The sequence below is a fragment of the Manis pentadactyla genome, chromosome 6 (assembly GCF_030020395.1).
Source record: "Manis pentadactyla isolate mManPen7 chromosome 6, mManPen7.hap1, whole genome shotgun sequence".
NCBI lineage: Eukaryota > Metazoa > Chordata > Mammalia > Pholidota > Manidae > Manis > Manis pentadactyla.
Window position 1 is genome coordinate 136,830,248 of NC_080024.1, and position 24,257 is coordinate 136,854,504.

Here is a 24,257-nt window from a genome sequence, read left to right on the forward strand (position 1 = left end):
TATCTAAAAAAAAAAGAAACAAAATATTCTTTATTCCCTCCCCCATGCCCCATCCTAACACAAATGGAGATTCAAAATGGGAATGGAGTGGAGAAGGCATGGGAATCTGTATTATAAAAAAAGGACCTCTTGATTTTAAAGGCTTTGGCTATTTTAGTATGCTTGTCTTTACTGCTTAGTTTTAATATAGTACAGGCTTTATTTTGCAATCATTGGTGCACTAGAGTAATTTAGTTAAATCCATCAAACCCTAATTTGCATAGAATGCAGCTCTTATTTATGATTTTTTTTAAAGGACTGCTACTGAATATTTGCCATTATAGTAAGGTATGACTCCTGTATCTTATGTAGGAGAATGTGTGCAATTTAAGTCTTTTTCTGTCAAAATGTTTTTCTAAATGTAAAAACTAAACTAAGGACATTTATCAATGATATTCACTAGTGAATTCTAGAGCATTTGGTATCAATAGATGGCCAGTCATTGTAATAATTCAATCATCTGGTGAAAGGAAGGCCAGAAGGAGTACTCAGTGAGATAACATAAACCAGAAATCACTGTGCATGAACACACTAGCTGCATCTATGTTGTAGATATCTCCTACTAAAACCAGTTGAAGGAAGAAGTTTTTTATATATATGTTGGAATTAAGCAACTGGCTAATGTGAAGAAAAATGACATAATTTCTGTGTAGTCTTTAATCAGTTGGGTATATTCATGATATTATAATTTGTCTCATGATCTTTTTGTTAATTTGTAAAATGAAGCATGTAGACTAGTGTAGACTAGATCAGTGCTTTGTAAAACTGACAGCACTTAGACCCTTCGAGTGCTTTTTAAAGAGTCCCACTCTTAATACACATACTTCGTAGGGCTGCGCTGCCCTGCAGGGGTTCTGATACAGCCCCTTTTGAAAGAATAAGCTAGATGACTTGATAGTCTCCTTCTTTTGAACAGTGTTTCCCAAAATGTGGTTCACAGACTCTGGGGTGTCCCCACAACCCTTTTGTTTTAGGGGTTCACAAAGTCAAAATTATTTTCATAAAAAAACTGAGATGTTGTTTGCCCTTTGCTGTCTTGACATTTGCACTGATGGTGAAAAAGCAGTGGTGGGTAAACAGCTGGCACATTAGCATGGATAAGTACCTTACAGACTTTTCTGATGAGGTTGGTCATAATAACAAAATGTGACTGAAACAAAGTATTGTAAAAGGAAATGTGTCAACATTTGGAAGATCTATATAACTCATTGAACCAATACTTTTCCAGATGACCAATGCATGATAATGTAAAATCATGCATCGGTAGGAGATGCATTGAAAGTACAATATAGACCAATGGATTTTATATAACATAACTATGAATAAGAAATTGGTATGGCTTCAGATTCTACATTGCAACTAACCTTTAAGAATTGGCATTGTTGCATTTTGGTGTTGAATTAAAAAAAGATGAATATCCATTATCTAAAAAAGGCTATTACAGTACTACTCCCTTTTCCAATTACATATCTGTATGAGGCACATGTTCTTCAGATTCTTTAACCAACAACATATCACAACAGATTGGATGCAGAAGCAGATAATGAGAATTCAGCTTTCTTCTCTTAAGCTAGACATTTAAGAAATTTGCACAAGTAGAAAACAGTGTCACTCTGAGTGCTTACTTTTTTTGGGAAAAAGTTATTTTTATAAAACTTATTTTAACAGTGGGTTTGTTATTAAATTTTAATTTATTTTGATTTAATTAAAAGAAATAAACAATGTTTAGTTTTAATTTGTAATGTAAATGTCAGTAGACAAAACTCACTTATAAACAAAGGCTATTTGGAATTTGCAGTAGGAATGTAAGTAAGGGAACCTCAGACCAGAGAGTTTGATAACTGCTATTTTAAAGTAACTAGTTATTTGTATTATCGACTAGATTACTAGTTGGTAATGACTGGTTCCAGTAAAACTAATAAACGTTTGATTCCATTGTTAATGTGGTTTGTATTATATTGCTGCTATTTCTAGGATATTATTAAATTTTGTTTAAATATTATATAATGGAAAATGTGTAACAGTTAAAAGGGGAATTCATTGGCTTTTTCTGGAAATGGAGCTGGCCTCACTGTGAGTTCAGATAGTCTCAGGTAAACTCCGGGCTAACTACTCCCAGCTTCAAGTCCAGAGAGGGAGAACATTTTTCCCCTCTGCAATTCCAACAGGAGTCTTGGAGCTGTGTCCACTGACCTGACTTGGGCCCTCTCCCATCTTTGAAACAACTAATGTGGCTAGGAGGTGGCTTTGGTTATTCAGGCTGGGGATTGTCCCACCTGCCCAGATTGGGACACTGTGCTTGGAAAATCAGTACTGTTACAGAAGGGGAATACATGTTGGCAGACTGAAAATAAGTATCAACTGGAGGACTTTGTTGATTCTTCTTTTTAACCTCTTATTTATTAATCCAGAAAAAAGACTTTTTTCTGGCTTAAACAACAGGAATTTATTTCTCACAATATTGAGGCTGGGTTGGTTTCTTCTGAGGCCTCTCTCCTTGGTTTGTAGATGGCGATCTTCTCCCTATGTCTTTACATGGTCTTCCATTTGTGCATGTCTGTGACCTGATCTCCTCCTTTTCTAAGGATATAAGGACCTAATTTAACCTTAATTACCTGGGTAAAGACCCTCTCTCCAAATATAGTCAAATTCTGAGGGAGTATGGGAGTGAGGATTTAAACATGAATTTTGGAGGGGAGACACTTCAGTATGTAACAACCTGTCAAAAACAATATTTGAAACTGATAAGAAAAACTCATATCAGGCACAGCTTACCCTCTGAGATTGTCTCAGTGCTGTCGCCTCCTAGATCCTTAGCTGCCTTTTCTGCTTCAGCTGCTGTGCTGTCCTTCCTCTTTTGTTTGGGACCGCATGGCTCCACCCTTGGAGGTGACCAGTCACTGGGGCCTGCTGTACAGCCAGACTGACCAGTCATCACCCTGAGTTTCTGGCCTTTCCCCCTTTTATAGGACTTGGATGTGATGTTCTGTCGTAGGGCATGGGATTTCATTTCTGGTGCAGCAGCCAAAGGGGCCAGATGATGCAATGCAGAAATGCAGAGGAATTAAATCCCCATTGTAACAAACACTTTTTAAATTGAAGTATAATTAGCATATGTTATCCTGTTAGTTTCAGGTATACATCATGGTGATTTGATATTTTTATACATTAATGATCCCCATGTTAAGTCTAGTTATAAAAATGTTAATTTTTAAATAACATTATTTAAGGTGAAACTGGTATACCAGTATGACATTTAAATCGCTAAAACAAGCATACCTCTAAATATGTCCCTTTTAGTTCATCTTACAAGTTATCACAAACACATTCTTTTTGCTGCTTTGACTGTATTATTCCAATCTCAGATCTTTATCATATTAATACCTGTGTGCATAATCCTTTGTGCTCTTGGAGGGTCCCTTTCACCTGCCCTCAGTTTGGCAAACCTCAGCTGTCTGACATTCCTGTGTTTAGAAATCAGGGTGTAACTTGTGCTATAGGCAGGTGAACTAAGCCTGCACAACTTTACACCTTTTTTTCCCTACTTGTAAGGCTATATCTATGGTTAGCATTTCTTCCTAGTGATATTTCATTAGACCAGGCTTTTTTTTTTTTTTTACTTGTTAAACTTGAGTAGTTTCCTCAAATATTCCCATATTAAGTAATTTACTGATCACTGATCAAAGTACTTATAACTTCTAGAAGGTGTTTCACATACATAATACAGCCAGTAATTCAAAAGTAAACAGACCTCTGAGAAATAAAAAAATGTCAACATTCATTAACTAAAGTTTATAAATTTCCATGAGAGCCTCTCAGGCCAGCACTTAGCATTTTCAGTTTTAGAGAGTTTTCAGTGTAGCTTAGTTATTTGGTTTTGTAGTCCATGAAGTTGCTATTAGACCTGTGGTCAATATCAGATAACAGCTTGTGGTTAATAGTAAGGGTAGAGACAAAATATACAATAGGTAGATAGATACAAGAATAAACCTCTGTTCCTTTTGCTGACTTTCTGCCTTTCATTATGCCTGTCACCATGGGATGGTTTGTTTTATTACAGTGACTTTATCTAATACCTGTATGTTAGAGGCTTTCAGAGAGGTTTAATTTCTTTGAGGTCTTCAAATTTAGCATATTTAAGGTTGAATTTTTTACTTAACCTTTAAATATTTTATTCTTTATTCAGTTAACCTGTCTAGAAAATCAGTCATCTTTTTTTTTTTTTTAGAGGGCATCTCTCATATTTATTGATCAAATGGTTGTTAACAACAATAAAATTCTGTATAGGGGACTCAATGCACAATCATTAATCAACCCCAAGCCTAATTCTCAACAGTCTCCAATCTTCTGAAGCATAATGAACAAGTTCTTACATGGTGAACAAATTCTTACATAGTGAATAAGTTCTTACATGGTGAACAGTGCAAGGGCAGTCATCACAGAAACTTTCAGTTTTGATCACGCATTATGAAATATAAACAATCAGGTCAAATATGAATATTTGTTTGATTTTTATACTTGATTTATATGTGAATCCCACATTTCTCCCTTATTATTATCATTAGTATTATTATTTTTAAAAATAAAATGCTGAAGTGGTAGGTAGATGCAAGATAAAGGTAGAAAACATAGTTTAGTGTTGTAAGAGGGCAAATGTAGATGATCAGGTCTGTGCCTATAGACTAAGTATTAATCCAAGCTAGACAAGGGCAACAAAACATCCACGGATGCAGAAGATTTCTCTCAAAACAGGGGGGGTGAGGTTCTAAACCTCACCTCTGTTGATCCCCAATTTCTCAACTGATGGCCCCCCTGCGACTGTGCCTGTCTTAGGTTGTTCCTCCCTTGAGGAATCTTACCCATCTCTGGCTAACCAGTCATCTTCCGGGGCCATACAGGGAAATGTTAAGTTGGTAAGTGAGAGAGAAGCAATATTATTTGAAAAGGTTAGCTTTTTACTTCTTTGCAGGAAAATCAGTCATCTTTTGACTGTCCCTTTTCACCCTTATACTAATAGATTAAGTCTAGTCTCTTCTACCATCTCATGGGTTCCTGCTTTGTTTCCACAGGTCATGGCCTTAACCTAGGCCCTATCACTCTTCTGATTATTGTCTCCTTGTTTTCTGTTTATCTTTCCTAAGCTAGTCAATGTGCTCTCACTCTAGTTTTCTTTCTGTGCAAATCTAATGCTGCTATACCTCCCCCCTTTCCTATCATGAACCTACTCTAGACAAAATATCCACACTATTATCCCTATGCTTTTTCCTGATTTTCCTTCAGCCTGGCAAATTCTTATTCTGATGTGATAGTTATTAGTACTGTTCCACCAATATTCTGGTGGCTCTCTTGTGGCACCTGGCAATATTGCACTTCTGTCTCCCTTTCCAATCTTGAAATTAGGTGTGGCATTGTTGACCTTTCTGGTGGCATAAATTTTGTTGTGGGGGTCCAGCCTGTGCATCATATGATGTTTGCAGCCTCGGCCTTCACCTACTAGAGACCCAGGAGTACTCTGCCTCCTACCTTCCCATTCTAACTATGACAATAAAAAATGTGTCTAGACATTGCCAAATGTCCCCTGAGGGACAAAATTGCCCTTATTGAGAACCACTGGCATGGCCAAATGACTTTGGCTAGTCAAACTTGAGCAGAAGTGATAGTCAGCCTTGAAAAGACAGTGCTTGAGTTATCCTCTCTCTCTGCCATTTAAGGCCATACATAGCAATGGCACTGTTCTTGGCCTAATCCCCAAGAGATGACAGTTAGCAGTGCTCCCAGTTTATCTGTGATGGACACATTTTGCAGAAAATAAGCCTTTGTTGTGAGCTACTGATCTATTGGGGGTTGGTTATCACTGCAGTATAGTCTAGTCGAGCCTGACTGATACATCATGGTAGGACTTAGCTTCTTGTGGACTTCCATTGCTTTCTCATTTATTGTCCCAAATCATCTTAACACCTATCTCTTTCAGCACCTGTTATTTATTGTAATATGTTTGGATCTTCTAGACCAGTGGTTCTCAGTGGAGTAAGGACTCTTTAAGAGATGTTGTGTAAATTAGAGGGAGGAGCTTTGGTGGATGGGGGCATGGAATGCTATCATGTAATGTGAGAGACTGTGAAAAATTATCTTACATCCTACAACATTTAAATGCCCCAGAAACCAGACAGAAAATAAGGACACAGAGGCACTAAACAACACACTAGAACAGATGGACTTACCAGACATCTACAGAACTCTACACCCAAAGGCAGCAGGATACACATTCTTCTCAAGTGCACATGGAACACTTTCCAGAATAGACCATATACTAGGCCACAAAAAGAGCCTCAGTAAATTCCAAAAGATTGAAATTCTACCAAGCAACTTCTCAGACCACAAATGCATAAAACTAGAAATAAATTGTACAAAGAAAACAAAAAGGCTCACAAACACATGGAGGCTTAACAACATGCTCCTAAATAATCAATGTATCAATGACCAAATTAAAACAGAGATCAAGCAATATATGGAGAGAAATGACACCAACAGCATAAAAGCCCCAACTTCTGTGGGATGCAGCAAAAGCAATTCTAAGAGGAAAGTATATAGCAATCCAGGCCTATCTAAAGAAGGAAGAACATTCCCAAATGAATAAAGTCACAATTATTGAAACTGGAAAAAGAAGAACAAATGAGGCCCAAAGTCAGCAGAAGGAGGGACATAATAAAGATCAGAGAAGAAATAAAATTGAGAAGAATAAAACAATAGAAAAAAATCAATGAAACCAAGAGCTGGTTTTTTGAAAAAATTAACAAAATAGATAAGCCCCTAGCCAGACTTATTAAGAGAAAACGAGAATCTACACACATCAACAGAATCAGAAACAAGAAAGGAAAAAGCACGACAGGCCCCACAGAAATACAAAAAATTATTAGAGAATACTACGAAAATCTCTATACTAACAAGCTGCAAAACCTAGAAGAGATGGACAACTTACTAGAAAAATACAACCTTTCAAGACTGACCAAGGAAGAAACAGAAAATCTAAACAGACCAATTATTAGCAAAGAAATTGAATTGGTAATCAAAAAACTACCCAAGAACAAAATCCCTGGTCCAGATGGATTCACTGCTAAATTTTATCAGACATATAGAGAAGACACAATACCCATTCTCCTTAAAGTTTTCCAAAAAATGGAAGAGGAGGGAATACTTCCAAACTCGTTCTATGAAGCCAGCATCACTCTAATACCAAAACCAGGCAAAGACCCCACCAAAAAAGAAAATTACAGACCAATATCCCTGATGAATATAGATGAAAAAATACTCAGCAAAATATTAGCGAACTGAATTAAAAAATACATCAAGAAGATCATACACCATGATCAAGTGGGATTCATCTCAGGGATGCAAGGATGGTACAACATTCGAAAATCCATCAACATTGTCCACCACATCAAAAATAAGGACAGAAACCACATGAACATTTCCATAGATGGTGAAAAAGCATTTGATAAAATTCAACATCCATTAGTGATAAAAACTCAACAAACTGGGTATAGAGGGCAAGTACCTCAACATAATAAAGGCCATAGATGACAAACCCACAGCCAATATACTGAACAGCGAGAAGCTGAAAGCTTTTCCTCTGAGATCGGGAACAAGACAGGGATGCCCACTCTCCCTACTGTTATTCAATATAGTACTGGAGGTCCTAGCCACGGCAGTCAGACAAAACAAAGAAATGCAAGGCATCCAGATTGGTAAAGAGGAAGTCAAACTGTCACTGTTTGTAGATGACATGATGTTGTACATAAAAAACCCTGAAGACTCCATTCCAAAACTACTAGAACTAATATCTGAATTCAGCAAAGTTGCAGGATACAAAATTAATACACAGAAATCTGTTGCTTTCCTATACAATAATGATAAATTAACAGAAAGAGAAATCAGGAAAACAATTTCATTCACAATTGCATCAAAAAGAATAAAATACCTAGGAATAAACCGAACCAAGGAAGTGAAACACCTATACCCTGAAAACTACAAGACACTCTTAAGAGAAATTAAAGAGGACACTAACAAATGGAAACTCATTCCATACTCTTGGCTAGGAAGAATTAATATTGTCAAAATGACCATCCAGCCTGAAGCAATCTACAGATTCAATGCAATGCCTATCAAAATACCAACAACTCAACGAACTGAAACAAATAGTTATAAAATTCATATGGAACCACAAAAGACCCCGAATAGCCAAAGCAATCCTGAGAAGGAAGAATAAAGCAGGGGCCATTTCACTTCCCAACTTCAAGCTGTACTACAAAGCCACAGTAATCAAGACAGTTTGGTACTGGCAGAAAAACAGACCCACAGACCAGTGGAACAGAATAGAGAGTCCAGATATTAACCCAAACATATACGGTCAATTAATATATGATAAAGGAGCCATGGACACACAATGGAGAAATGACAGTCTCTTCAACAGCTGGTGTTGGCAAAACTGGACAGCTACATGTAAGAGAATGAAACTGGATCATTGTCTAACCCCATATACAAAAGTAAATTAGAAATGAATCAAAGACCTGAATGTAAGTCATGAAACCATAAAATTCTTAGAAAAAAACATAGGCAAAAATCTCTTGGACATAAACATGAGCAACTTCTTCATGAACATATCTCCCCGGGCAAGGGAAACAAAAGCAAAAATGAGCAAGTGGGACTATATCAGGCTGAAAAGCTTCTGTACAGCAGAGGACACCATCAGTAGAACAAAAAGGCATCCTACAGTATGGGAGAATATATTCATAAATGACAGATTTGATAAAGGGTTGACATCCAAAATATATAAAGAGCTCACGCAACTCAACAAACAAAAAGCAAATAATTCAATTACAAAACGGGCAGAGGATCTGAACAGAGAGTTCTCCAAAGAAGAAATTCAGATGGCCAACAGGCACATGAAAAGATGCTCCACATTGTTGGTCATCAGAGAAATGCAAATTAAAACCGCAGTGAGATATCACCTCACACCGGTAAGGATGGCCACCATCCAAAAGACAAACAACAACAAATGTTGGCGAGGTTTTGGAGAAAGGGGAACCCTCCTACACTGCTGGTGGGAATGTAAACTAGTTCAACCATTGTGGAAAGCAGTATGGAGGTTCCTCAAAAAGCTCAAAATAGAAATACCATTTGATCCAGGAATTCCACTTCCAGGAATTTACCCTAAGAATGCAGCAGCCCTATGTTTATCACAGCACTATTTACAATAGCCAAGAAATGGAAGCAACCTAAGTGTCCATCAGTAGATGAATGGATAAAGAAGATGTGGTACATATACACAATGGAATATTATTCAGCCATAAGAAGAAAACAAATTCTACCATTTGCAACAACATGGATGGAGCTAGAGGGTATTATGCTCAGTGAAATAAGCCAGGTGGAGAAAGACAAATACCAAATGATTTCACTCATATGTGGAGTATAAGAGCAAAGAAGAAACTGAGGGAACAAAACAGCAGCTGACTCACAGAACCCAAGAATGGACTAACAGTTTCCAAAGGGAAAGGGACTGGGGAAGGTGGGTGGGAAGGGAGGGTTAAGGGGGGCGGGGAGAAAGGGGGCCTTACGATTAGCATGTATAATGTAGGGGGGGCACGGGGAGGGCTGTGCAACACAGAGAAGACAAGTAGTGATTCTACAGCATCTTACTACGCTGATGGATAGCGACTGTGATGGGGTATGTGGGGGGGACTTGGTGTTGGGGGAGTCTGGTAAACATAATGTTCCTCATGTAATTGTAGATACCAAAAAATAATAATAATAAAATAAAAAGAAAAATAAATGCCCCAGAAATTCGTGTAGTTGGAAAACATATAATTAGCTGAGAATGTAACTCCATCTTATATACTCAATTTTTATGAATTAAGTTTCTCTTAATTTAGTTTCTTAATTTAAGTTGTGTTTGGAAATTTATCAAGAGTTAATCATTTTGGAAAATCCATCCCATCAGCAGCAGTGCCATTGTGCTATTTGAGTTGCCAAAACAAACAACTTGTCTTAGAAGATCTGAATTTACAGCTGTCGTATTTACAATGATCCTATATATAAGTTCAAACATCTAACCTCTTTATTATACTTTCTGAATTTGTTGACATGCCTGAGTATTTTTATTGAAATACATACTGTATTATATATTAGTCTTTTTATATTATAGTTAGGGCATTGTTAAATTGTTAAAAATATGTGTAAGTTGAACTTTGTTTCAGGATAGCTAGCTCTGTGATTTAAACAATTTGTTGCAAAAATGGAACAAAAATGGTATGTTTCATCTGATAGAGCTGAGAGCTGCTTACTGATTATGTACTACTTGTTTTTGTATCTGTAGGGCTTTGTGCATACCAGTAGATAGCAGTGTGTGTTAAATTGGTCAGTTTGTGGTTGCCAGATTGCTTTTATGTACCCTTGCATTTGATTACATGAGTCTATAAAGTTAGCAAGGTATTGTTCCCATTTTATAGATAGGAGAATTGAAAAACATGTTAACTTGCTCAGTCATGTTGCTAGAGCTTTAATTAGAGCATGTAATTTTATTTATACCAGTCTAGTCATCCTTGTTCCATACCAGTCTTTAAAAAATTATAATCAAGAGCTATTCAATGTTGGAAAACATCTGTATACTCCTGCTGGTATTATCTTTATACAAGGAACTTTTATGTTTTAGGCACTTGTGCTCATAGGAATACAACAAAGACAAAAACATGAGAAAGCTGTGTTTGTTAAGTGAGGACATTTTTGTTAGTTTTTAAACAAATGTGCAGTTGAAACAGTTCCTAATATACTATTAGGCCCCCAGATATCTTAAACTTTAGAAATGATAACATCTGATGGTGAGATTGTGGTAACATAATTACACTCAAAGACCTTAATTACATTATTAATTGGTATATATCTTTTGAAATATAATGCCAGAAAATGCGTTCAACAACAGAAGCATTTACACTCTTCAAAATTTATTGCAAGGAAATACCCAGAATAAAAAAGCTGTAGTTAATCCACAGACATTTGCCTCATGTATGTATGTCAGGAACTGTGCATGGTACATTTCGGAGATGAGAAAGTGTTGCTGTTTTCTTGAACTTGTAGATTTGTGGCAACAGAGTGTGAGACAAACACACAATGAAAAACTGTGCTATAATGTGATTGTAATTGGAGTGTGTTTTTAATTTGAGGGAACAGATCAAGTAACATACCAGGGAACAAACAGTGAACACATTGGGGGAGGTAATTCTCCTCCAGGACCTGGGGGAGAAGAGACAGTATATTAGGAAAAACTCTTGGAGAAATTCAGACATCGTAAATTGCACTTTGAAGGATTAAATTTTGAAGAAATTTAGATTGTTGTAAGGTTGGCATTCACTGATTTTAAATTGTTGGTTGGTTCTCTTGGGCCAGATTTTAGATGAAGATGTTTTGTTTGGCATACACAGTAGTTTCATTTCCTCTATATTCCTTCCTCCTCCTCCTCCGCAAATAAGTTACTGATACTTAAAAATGGGATTTCACATATATAAATGGTCATTGAAGATTTGGCAGCAGTGGGCTCACATTCTGAAATGCCATTTCTGCCATGAGTAGAAGCTTCACACTTGAGATGGACATGCACTTGTACTCCCTAGTACTTTTCTTTATACCTGGCATATTTTATTCATTCATATCAGTTGCCTGGCTCCTATATGCCTTTGAATTGTTAGTCCTGGATGAGTGGTTTATTTCTGTTCCTGCCCTCCACAATTTTCTTTGACAAGTTTTAATAGGAGAAAATGCAGAAAAATGAAACTATTCTCGGAAAATCTTTTAAAATAATTAAATGTTTTAGTATTTGGACAATAGCTGCTTTTTACTGAGCATTATGTGCTAGGCACTTCATATAGATTTCTTCTTCAAGCTCTACATACCTTCCTTTTAATCCAGGTTCAGAGATGTTAAGTACCTTAATTTGTCCAACTACTTAGTTAGTGTAAGAGCTGGGATTCTGATCTGTATCTCTGACTCCACAACCCTCCCCCCCGCCCACCCCCCCCGCCCCCCGCGTGCAGGTAATCTTTGGTTATCTAGAAAGTATACTTGCAATATGTATTTGTTAAGTATAGGCAAGTAGGTAAGTATTCAAGGGTGTAAGACAAACTGCTTCTTCTCTGCATGGAGTTTATAATTAGTTGAGGATACAGGCATTTATGTAACAAGGAAAACAGTAGAACAGAGCACATGTTAAATACCACGTGATTGATAAAAATGCTATGGAGGCCCAAAACTACAGCAGTGTCCTAGAGAAGAAAAAGGAGGAGACTAATAAAAATGACTAAGGTGTAGAGAAGAAAGCGAGAGGTAGGTCAAAGATAATTTACCAAGCTTCTAATGCTGGGTAATTGAGTGGGATTTACAAGTGGTAGTTACAAGTAATGGTCATCAGAAGAGGAATAGGTTTTGGTAGAGATTGATGAGTTGGTTTGGTGAAATTGCTGGGTCATATGGAAACACTGTTTAAATTTTGAAGAACTGTCAAGCTGCTTTCCAAAGTAGCTGCATCATTTTGTGATCCCACCAGCAGTGTATAAGGGTGCCATTTTCACCATTTCCTCATCAGTACTTACTATTGTCTATCCCTTTGATTTATCCAAGCTAGTGGGTGTGCAGTGCTATCTCTTTGTGGTTTTGATTTTCATTTCCCTAATGACTAATGATGTTGAGCATCTTTCGTGTTTATTGACCATGCTTCTTTAGTGAAATGAGTATTACAATTCTTTGCCCATTGTTAAATTATTCTTTTTTAAAATTATTATCAGTGATCTCTTTTAACAAAGATGGGTGTTTTAAACTGATAAACAGTAGTTGGTACCAGATGATAGTGAGTTTTTCATGTGTATCAGTGGTAGACTTTTAGACTTAACTAGTTGTTAATATTTTAAAGTGCTCATCTTCATAGAGTAATCCTTTCAAAAATTGCTGTTAAAATTTTACTTTAGGGTGATTAGTACAGTCAATAAGATGACTGAGCATGCCTCTATAATATTGAGAAAACCTAAGTTTAATATTTTTGGAGTGTCAAAAACAGTGACATGTTAATTAAGACATTTAAGACTCTAAGCACCAAATTTTAATTATGTACATTGAGTCTTTGACTTAACTTGAGCAATTCCATCTTCTCCCAAGTAATTGAATCCACTTTGTGAAATGTGTTTTAATATCTTTCTCTCATTTTTTTTAGGTTGTCCTGAATTCCACATGTCTAACAATTTTTCTTGCAACGTTAGCTGTTGTTTTCCACTGCCTCCGAGATCAAAATTGCTCCGGAAATTGGAGAGTATTTGACTTAAAAGAAAAACTTTTAACAAATGGACAATATGTCTATCACAAATACCCCAACAAGTAATGATGCCTGTTTGAGCATTGTACATAGTTTGATGTGCCATAGACAAGGCGGAGAGAGTGAAACATTTGCAAAAAGAGCAATTGAAAGTTTGGTGAAGAAGCTGAAGGAGAAAAAAGATGAATTGGATTCTTTAATAACAGCTATAACTACAAATGGAGCTCATCCTAGCAAGTGTGTTACCATACAGAGAACACTGGATGGAAGGCTTCAGGTTAGTCTTGTACCAGAGTTTTTCTATATCTTCTCTAGTGGCAGATTTTTAAAAATTTTGTGTCCTCTTAAATTACTGTTGGATAATTGTTTGCTCCATCTTTTCAGATACTGTATATCCTGTACCAGTACACATGAGAATAGATGGAAGAATATGCTTTCCTATAATAATATACATATATCTTAAAAGTTTTTAATGTTCTGACTAAAAAAGGTTTAGTGTAGAACATAAAAATAAAAAGCAGAAGAAAACCCACACCTTTATCACTTTAGTATTCTTCCTTGTAGACTTTTTTTTTCTTTTTTGGTATCATATTACATTTAAAAAACTGAGTTAGGCTTGGTCCTTTTGAGACAGGGACGGTGGGCTTAGAGTAGGGTGAGGGCCTCTGGAAAAAACAAAGCAAGATAATCCATGGTGGGATTTGCTTTGGCCTGCTGGGGGGCCCAGTTTCTTTTTCTGACTCTACCCAGATGCTGCTTTTCTTCCTCCAGCCCTAGACAAGTGATTTGCCACCTGGGCAATTTAACAAGCAAACCCAAAACAAACAGGAAGGATTCCATCTTGAAATTAAGATTTTAAAACTCAATTTGTTAAAAAGTAACTTTCTTAACATACCCTTTAACAAACAGACAATAACTCAGCCCACCTTGGGAGCAAAGCAGGCAGTCTTGAGTGATATGCTCCCAGACCAGGAAGCTGCTATCCTGGGAGGAAATCAGAGCAGTAAATTTCTTGTAAATAACCAGGAAGACTAATAAGAAACTTACTGTCTCTTCAAAGATAAACAGTTTGGGACCACTTAGCAGGTGTATATCCCTAGCCCTTTGTCTCTCAACTGCCTATAAAACCCCTAGACAAGACACCACCCCTGGGATTCTCGCCTCCTCCTGGCGTGAGCCGGGAGCTCTGTCCTCTTGCTTTCTCTCTCTAAATAAAAGCCTCTGCCTTGCTCTCCTACCTCGAGTGTTTGCCAAGTTCATTCTTTGGCTCCGCAAACAAGAACCCCGGCATCACTTTTATAATGTAGAGATCTGATATTGTATGTTTGGTACTTATATATGACAAATAATCTGGAACTATTCAAGCGTACCTTAAAAACTTGAGGAAAAACTTACATTTTACAAATTTTCATTTTCACTGATCACATTTTTCTCATAGAACTACGTATCTCCTGTAGTAGTACATTAGATGTAAAAATTTTATTTCTAGATTTTAGGCATGGCTACTACAACAAACTCACATTTCTTTTGTTTTTTTAAAACCTGAGCATGGGCCATGAAATCATACCTAAATTAACTGCCTTGTTACCATGGCCAAGTAAGTTTTAATTTTCTCATTTATAAAATGGGGATTATAATACTGATTTGTGGATTGTAAGCATTAAATGAGATATGTAAAGTGCCTTGTGTGATGTGTGTCACGTTTGCTCAATAAATGTTCATTTATTTTTCCTAGGTGGCTGGTCGGAAAGGATTTCCTCATGTGATCTATGCCCGACTTTGGAGGTGGCCTGATCTTCACAAAAACGAACTAAAACATGTTAAATATTGTCAGTATGCATTTGACTTAAAATGTGATAGTGTCTGTGTGAATCCTTATCACTATGAACGAGTTGTATCACCTGGAATTGGTAAGTAGACTTTGATTTTACCCTTAGAAGCACAAAGGGAAAAGATCTCAGTAGTGTTTTAATTTTTCTAAGTTAAATTCTAAGTTTGGAGATAGCCACCACTTCAGCCAAGGTTAAAGAATTAGGCATTTTAAATTTAAGAAATACAGATATTTAAATTTAAACTTTGGAACAAATGTATTTTGACTGGTAAAACTATATACAGTTGGTATTTTGCCCATTTAGAACTTTTTTTGAAAAGTTAAGATGGAAAGAATTGTAGAATTGAATAGTTTATGAATTGTCAGATAGCATTTATACTACTATTCTTGAAATGGTTTGTGAAGTTTGAATCTCTGCCTTAAATTTACATTCTGTCATTTTGAAAACAGTGGAAAGTATTTTCATAATAATGATTAATGTTTCATTTTCTTTTCCCCTTTAAAAAAATTAAGATCTCTCAGGATTAACATTGCAGAGTAATGGTAGGTAATCTCTTTCTTGTAACTTTTTCTGTTTTCTTTTATCCTGTCCCCTCTATTTTTTATTGACCTAGAATTTGTGTTGATGCTGGAAATATTTATTAAAAAATTATTGCTTTGGAAATGTAGATTATTTTTTTGTCATGCATCAGCATTTAAAACTGGATTTACACAGGCTGTTGGCTCTTTGAATTTGAACTGCTATTTGTGAACCAAAGTAGTATAAAATATATGATGGGGAACATAAAAGACAATATTACTTGAATTGGCAAAAACAAGCTATTTTGTAAGAAAATTTCACAGAGCCCATTTAAGTTGGTGTAAATACATGTGATATTTGAAAATTTGGAAACATGTAGCATTCTTTAAAAATACCAGTATTCCCATTTTTCTTCATTTCAGCCTAATGTATTTTTATGAATAATAGATAATTTTAAGGATGATTTACAACTACAAATTTTATTTTTTTCAGTCTTGTTACATTTTGAGTAAATATAACAAGGCTATTTTAAAGTATATGGTTATCACAGATCTAACCCTATTTTAAAAAGGAGAAAGTGTTTTGAGGTAGGGAAATGAAATAGGGAGGAGTGTTTTTGTATTGCTTTTAGTGTGGTATTTGAGAGCAGAGATCTGTTAAAACCTTAGCTCTGTTACTTAGAACATGTTCATTAACTAAAATTTCTGTAAGAATTAATTAATTTGCAGAGAAACTCTGGTAAAGAACCACTATCATCTTGGAAAGGTGTGTCATTGTTCTGGAGGGAAATGAATGGCTTGGAACTCTTGTTGCAGATCTTAGAGGTGGGTCAGTAATGTCAACTGACCTTAAAATTTAGGAAGAACATGAAAGTGTACTTGTTTTTTTCTTGCACTTTTCTTTCATGTCACTAATAATAGAGGAAGACCCTAGTGCCTTTTGGTACCTGTTAATGGTTAGTAGGTTCTGAGAACAGTGGGTTATTTGGTAATTGAGATTGGTCATGGTGGTCTGGGAAAGGTAGCTTTAAGATTGGTTAAAGTCTTGCCTCTTTGTCACACAGACATTGGTATCACTTTTCTTTGAAGTAAATACCCTTCATATCTTCACCATTCTCCATCCATGTTTTTGGAGAATTAAGTATTTATTTAGCTCGGTAGGTGTTAGGGGTTGGGAGACTGTAGTGGTAACTGTATCAGAATCTCCCTAGGAAGGTGGTTATGAGGGGATCCAAATCTGAAGAGTCATCATGTTCCTTCCTGACCAAAAATACTGCTGTTACCAGTACCTGGTACTGATGGGATTGTGTGAGTTGATAGCCTCTTTTCAGTGGCTCCAGGGCTGTATTCAGCCTTGTAGATCCCCCTAGTGGTGGTTTGCAAAGGCTTCAATGGCTTTATTTCCTCAGAAAACAATAGGTGTTTTTCATAGCTCCTTCTAGATTTGGACAAAGAAGTGATACAAAGTCAGGAAACTAAAAGTTAAGAAAACAGGATAGTTCCTTCACTTTTGAGTTGGAATCTTGGTGGTAATCATTTCCAGCCTATCTCATCTTTCATGAAACTTCCCATGACTGCAATGACCTATGTATGTATTTTAACAAATATTTAATGAGCATGTATTGCCTGGTACTGTGTTAGGTTCCAGGAACCTTAGGGTAAATAAGGTGTGTTTTCTCCACTCTCTGGAGATCATAGTCTACCGGAGGGAAGAAAAAGTACATAAGACAGTGACAGTACCATCAGACAAGTGCTGTGCCTTGCATGCTGGTAGAGATAAAAAGCACAGACCTAGGATGAGCCTGGTGGCTTCAGTTTTTCTTTTTTTTTGTAAATAATTATTTTTTATTGAAGGGTAGTTGACACACAGTATTATATTAGTTTCAGGTGTACAACACAGTGATTCAACATTTATATACATGATAATTCTAGGTACCAGCTATCACCATACCAAGTTGTTACAATATTTTGACTATATTCCTTATGCTGTACATTACATCCCGGTTATTTATTTATTTTACAACTGGAAGTGTGTACTTTTTTTTTTTTTTTTTGTGAGGGCATCTCTCATATTTATTGATCAAATGATTGTTAACAACAATAAAATTCTGTATAGGGGAGTCAGTGCTCAATGCACAATCATCAGTCCACCCCAAGCCTAATTTTCATCAGTCTCCAACCTTCTGAAGCATAACAAACAAGTTCTTACATGAAGAAGAAATTCTTACATAGTGAATAAGTTACATGGTGAACAGGACAAGGGCAGTCATCACAGAAACTTTCGGTTTTGCTCATTCATTATGAACTATAAACAGTCAGTTCAAATATGAATACTCATTTGGTTTTTATACTTGATTTATATGTGGATACCACATTTCTCTCTTTATTATTATTATTTTTAATAAAATGCTGAAGTGGTAGGTAGATACAAGATAAAGGTAGAAAACATAGTTTAGTGTTGTAAGAGAGCAAATGTAGATGATCAGGTGTGTGCCTGTAGACTATGTGTTAATCCAAGCTAGACAAGGGCAATAAAACATCCACGTATGCAGAAGATTTCTCTCAGAACAGGGGGGGTGAGGTTCTAAGCCTCACCTCTGTTGATTTCCAATTTCTCACCTGATGGCCCCCCTGCGACTGTGCCTGTCTTAGGTTGTTCCTCCCTTGAGGAATCTTACCCGTCTCTGGCTAACCAGTCATCTTCCGGAGCCATACAGAGAAATGTTAAGTTGGTAAGTGAGAGAGAAGCCTTATTGTTTGAAAAGGTTAGCTTTTTACTTCTTTGCATATTAATGCCCTGTGGCTTCTGTGCCCAGCATTTGTCTTCAGGTATCTTTACCACTTGGAAGAATTATGATACTCGGTAAATTCGATATGAGGCACGAATTCTATTTAAAGGTTGTGATTAGGTGGGAAGAAGAAAAGCTATAGAAGTAGCAGGCGGAAGAAAACCTGGGAAAATTGATTATTTCTTTGACATATCTTCTTGTAGAGTAACTTCAGCATGGATAGGTTTTAAACTACTACTTAAATTGCGCACACACATTAACATAATAGGAGTATAGTTACATAACAAAAAGCATACCTGTAATTACCATCCATCTCCAGTGAAACCAAGAAAACCAGTTAGGCACCTTAGGCATTTGTGAAAACTTATCTATGATATGGTAGATATTGTCCAACTGAACTTGAACAGTCTGAGAGAAATCAGACAAATTAAAACAACCCATTCCTGGGGACTGTTCACATCCCATATGTTCTTTTAACAGTAAATAGTCTGTAGTTGTAAGATTTTGGAGCGCTATGATTTGCACTTCTCCTAATTCTTGGTTGAGTTCCAACAGTATAGATCCAGTCAAATTTGTTGTTTTACTGTATGCACAGGCCAGCTTAGATATCTCCTTCATTCCCATGACAAGTCCAGGAACTGGTGGGATGAGTGCATTTACACCTGTAGCAGTGCGTGGATCTTTGTTGGGGTTTTTTGATGATCGTCTTCTGGCATGAGTCTTCCAGAGAGTGCTGATGTTGGAAGTTCTTTTTCATATCATATCTTAGTTGATTTTCGGGGTAGCCCAATTAGGCTTTGATCCTCTGTATAAACACAAACAGGCCCTTTGCCTACACTTTTATATGCCCTTTATACCCTTGTGTAGAACTCATTGGAGGTCACCACACAGGAACTGCCTTTTTTTTTGGTATCATTAATCTGCACTTACATGACGAATATTATGTTTACTAGGCTCTCCCCTATACCAGGTCCCCCCTATAAACCCCTTTACAGTCACTGTCCATCAGCAGAGCAAAATGTTGTAGAATCACTACTTGCCTTCTCTGTGTTGTACAGCCCTCCCCTTTCTCCCACCCCCCCAATGCATGCTAATCTTACTACCCCCCTTCTTCTCCCCCCCCTTATCCCTCGCTACCCACCAATCCTCCCCAGTCCCTTTCCCTTTGGTACCTGTTAGTCCATTCTTGAGTTCTGTGATTCTGCTGCTGTTTTGCTCCTTCAGTTTTTCCTTTGTAGTTATTTTCCACAGATGAGTGAAATCATTTGGTATTTCTCTTTCTCCGCTTGGCTTGTTTCACTGAGCATAATACCCTCCAGCTCCATCCATGTTGCTGCAAATGGTAGGATTTGCCCTTTTCTTATGGCTGAGTAGTATTCCATTGTGTATATGTAGCACATCTTCTTTATCCATTCATCTATCGATGGACCTTTAGGTTGCTTCCAATTCTTGGCTATTGTAAATAGTGCTGCGATAAACATAGGGGTGCACTGGTCTTTCTCAAACTTGATTGCTGCATTCTTAGGGTAAATTCCTAGGAGTGCAACTCCTGGGTCAAATGGTAAGTCTGTTTTGAGCATTTTGATGTACCTCCATACTGCTTTCCACAATGGTTGAACTAACTTACATTCCCACCAGCAGTGTAGGAGGGTTCCCCTTTCTCCACAGCCTCGCCAACATTTGTTGTTGTTTGTCTTTTGGATGGCAGCCATCCTTACTGGTGTGAGGTGATACCTCATTGTAGTTTTAATTTGCATTTCTCTGATAATTAGCGATGTGGAGCATCTTTTCATGTATCTGTTGGCCATCTGTATTTCTTTTTTGGAGAACCGTCTGTTCAGTTCCTCTGCCCATTTTTTAATTGGGTTATTTGTTTTTTGTTTGTTGAGGTGTGTGAGCTCTTTATATATTCTGGACGTCAAGCCTTTATCGGATGTGTCATTTTCAAATATATTCTCCCATACTGTAGGGTTCCTTTTTGTTCTGTTGATGGTGTCTTTTGCTGTACAGAGGCATTTCAGCTTAATATAGTCCCACTTGTTCATTTTTGCTGTTGTTTTCCTTGCCCGGGGAGATATGTTCAAGAAGAGGTCACTCATGTTTATGTCTAAGAGGTTTTTGCCTATGTTTTCTTCCAAGAGTTTAATGGTTTCGTGACTTACATTCAGGTGTTTGATCCATTTTGAGTTTACTTTTGTATATGGGGTTAGACAATGGTCCAGTTTCATTCTCCTACATGTAGCTGTCCAGTTTTGCCAGCACCATCTGTTGAAGAGACTGTCATTTTGCCATTGTATGTCCATGGCTCCTTTATCAAATATTAATTGACCATATATGTCTGGGTTAATGTCTCGATTGTCTAGTCTTTTCCATTGGTCTGTGGCTCTGTTCTTGTGCCAGTACCAAATTGTCTTGATTACTATGGCTTTATAGTAGAGCTTGAAGTTGGGGAGTGAGATCCCCCCTACTTTATTCTTCTTTGTCAGCATTGTTTTGGCTCTTCGGGGTCCTTGGTGGTTCCATATGAATTTTTGAATTATTTGTTCCAGTTCATTGAAGAATGTTGCTGGTAGTTTCATAGGGATTGCATCAAATCTGTATATTGCTTTGGGCAGGATGGCCATTTTGACGATATTAATTCTTCCTAGCCACGAGCATGGGATGAGTTTCCATCTGTTAGTGTCCCCTTTAATTTCTTTTAAGAGTGACTTGTAGTTCTCAGAGTATAAGTCTTTCACTTCTTTGGTTAGGTTTATTCCTAGGTATTTTATTTTTTTTGATGCAATTGTGAATGGAGTTGTTTTCCTGATTTCTCTTTCTGTTGGTTCATTGTTAGTATATAGGAAAGCCACAGATTTCTGTGTGTTGATTTTGTATCCTGCAACTTTGCTGTATTCCGATATCAGTTCTAGTAGTTTTGGGGTGGAGTCTTTAGGGTTTTTTATGTACAGTATCATGTCATCTGCAAATAGTGACATTTAACTTCTTCTTTACCAGTCTGGATTCCTTGTATTTTTTTGTTTTGTCTGATTGCCGTGGCTAGGACCTCCAGTACTATGTTAAATAACAGTGTGGAGAGTGGGCATCCCTGTCTAGTTCCCGATCTCAGAGGAAATGCTTTCAGCTTCTTGCTGTTCAATATAATGTTTGCTGTGGGTTTATCATAGATGGCCTTTATTATGTTGAGGTACTTGCCCTCTATTCCCATTTTGCTGAGAGTTTTTATCATGAATGGATGTTGAACTTTGTCAAATGCTTTTTCAGCATCTATGGAGATGATCATGTGGCTTTTGTCTTTCTTTTTGTTGATGTGGTGGATGATGTTGATGGACTTTCGAATGTTGTACCATCCTTGCATTCCTGGGATGAATCCCACTTGGTCATGGTGTATGATCCTTTTGATGTATTTTTGAATTCGGTTTGCTAATATTTTGTTGAGTATTTTTGCATCTACGTTCATCAGGGATATTGGTCTGTAGTTTCCTTTTTCGTGGTGTCTTTGCCTGGTTTTGGTATTAGGGTGATGTTAGCTTCATAGAATGAGTTTGGGAGTATCCCCTCCTCCTCTATTTTTTGGAAAACTTTAAGGAGAAGGGGTACTATATCCTCCCTGTATGTCTGATAAAATTCCGAGGTAAATCCATCTGGCCCTGGGGTTTTGTTCTTTGGTAGTTTTTTGATTACCGCTTCAATTTCGTTGCTGGTAATTGGTCTGTTTAGATTTTCTGTTTCTTTCTAGGTCAGTCTTGGAAGGTTGTATTTTTCTAGGAAGTTGTCCATTTCTCCTAGGTTTCCCAGCTTGTTAGCATATAGGTTTTCATAGTATTCTCTAATAATTCTTTGTATTTCTGTGGGTCTGTCGTGATTTTTCCTTTCTCGTTTCCGATACTGTTGATTTGTGTTGACTCTCTTTTCCTCTTTATAAGTCTGGCTAAAGGTTTATCTGTTTTGTTTATTTTCTCGAAGAACCAGCTCTTGGTTTCATTGATTTTTGCTACTGTTTTATTCTTCTCAATTTTATTTATTTATTCTCTGATCTTTATTATGTCCCTCCTTCTGCTGGCCTTAGGCCTCATTTGTTCTTCTTTTTCCAATTTCAATAATTGTGACATTAGACCGTTCATTTGGGATTGTTCTTCCTTTTTTAAATATGTTTGGATTGCTATATACTTTCCTCTTAAGACTGCTTTTGCTGTGTCCCACAGAAGTTGGGGCTTAGTGTCGTTGTTGTCATTTGTGTCCATATATTGCTGGATCTCCATTTTGATTTGTTCATTGATCCATTGATTATTTAGGAGCGTGTTGTTTAGCCTCCATGTGTTTGTGAGCCTTTTTGCTTTCTTTGTACAGTGTATTTCTAGTTTTATGCCTTTGTGGTCTGAAAACTTGGTTGGTAGGATTTCAATCTTTTAGAATTTACTGAGGCTCTTTTTGTGGCCTAGTATGTGGTCTATTCTGGAGAATGTTCCATGTGCACTTGAGAAGAATGTGTATCCTGTTGCTTTTGGATGTAGAGTTCTATAGATGTCTATTAGGTCCATCTGCTCTACTGTGTTGTTCAGTGCTTCCATGTCCTTACTTATTTTCTGCCCGGTGGATCTATCCTTTGGGGTGAGTGGTGTGTTGAAGTCTCCTAGAATGAATGCATTGCAGTCTATTTCCCCCTTTAGTTCTGTTAGTATTTGTTTCACATGGGCTCCTGTGTTGGGTGCATATATATTTAGAATGGTTATATCCTCTTGTTGGACTGAGCCCTTTATCATTATGTAGTGTCCTTCTTTATCTCTTGTTACTTTCTTTGTTTTGAAGTCTATTTTGTCTGATATTAGTACTGCAACCCCTGCTTTCTTCTCGCTGTTGTTTGCCTGAAATATGTTTTTCCATCCCTTGACTTTTAGTCTGTACATGTCTTTGGGTTTGAGGTGAGTTTCTTGTAAGCAGCATATAGATTGGTCTTGCTTTTTTATCCATTCTATTACTCTGTGTCTTTTTATTGGTGCATTCAGTCCATTAACATTTAGGGTGACTAATGAAAGATATGTACTTACTGCCATTGCAGGCTTTAAATTCGTGGTTACCAATGGTTCAAGGTTAGCCTCTTTAGTATCTTACTGCCTAACTTAGCTCGCTTATTGAGCTGTTACATACACTGTTTGGAGGTTCTTTTCTTCTCTCCCTTCTTATTCCTCCTCCTCCATTCTTCATATGCTCTAGATGGGAGCACTCCTAGAAAGAGCCAGGTGGAGATGTTTTGTTCTGTGCTCTTTCTAGGAGTGCTCCCATCTAGAGCAGTCCCTGTAAGATGTCCTGTAGAGGTGGTTTGTGGGAAGCAAATTCCCTCAGCTTTTGTTTGTCTGGGAATTGTTTAATCCCACCATCATATTTAAATGATAGTCGTGCTGGATACAGTATCCTTAGTTCAAGGTCCTTCTGTTTCATTGCATTAAATATATCATGCCATTCTCTTCTGGCCTGTAGGGTTTCTGTTGAGAAGTCTGATGTTAGCCTGATGGGTTTTCCTTTATAGGTGACCTTTTTCTCTCTAGCTGCCTTTAACACTCTTTCCTTGTCCTTGATCTTTGCCATTTTAATTATTATGTGTCTTGGTGTTGTCCTCCTTGAATCCTTTCTGTTGGGGGTTCTGTGTATTTCCGTGGTCTGTTCGATTATTTTCTCCCCCAGTTTGGGGAAGTTTTCAGCAATTATTTCTTCCAAGATACATTCCATC

General features: G+C 37.0%; 1 protein-coding gene across 4 annotated transcripts in view; it reads left to right on the forward strand.

Moving 5' to 3' along the window:
* Nucleotides 1-24,257, forward strand: part of SMAD4 (SMAD family member 4) — a 116,551-nt gene that overhangs the window by 49,212 nt on the left and 43,082 nt on the right. For all 4 annotated transcript variants that reach the window (XR_005031413.2, XM_036918582.2, XM_057504187.1 and 1 more), the window contains exons 2-4: nt 13,292-13,667; nt 15,126-15,300; nt 15,735-15,764. Coding sequence is in view for 3 of the 4 variants with exons in the window: in XM_036918582.2 (XP_036774477.1) it covers nt 13,419-13,667; nt 15,126-15,300; nt 15,735-15,764 (454 nt within the window). In the remaining variant the exon portion in view is untranslated. The remainder of the gene's footprint in view (nt 1-13,291; nt 13,668-15,125; nt 15,301-15,734; nt 15,765-24,257) is intronic.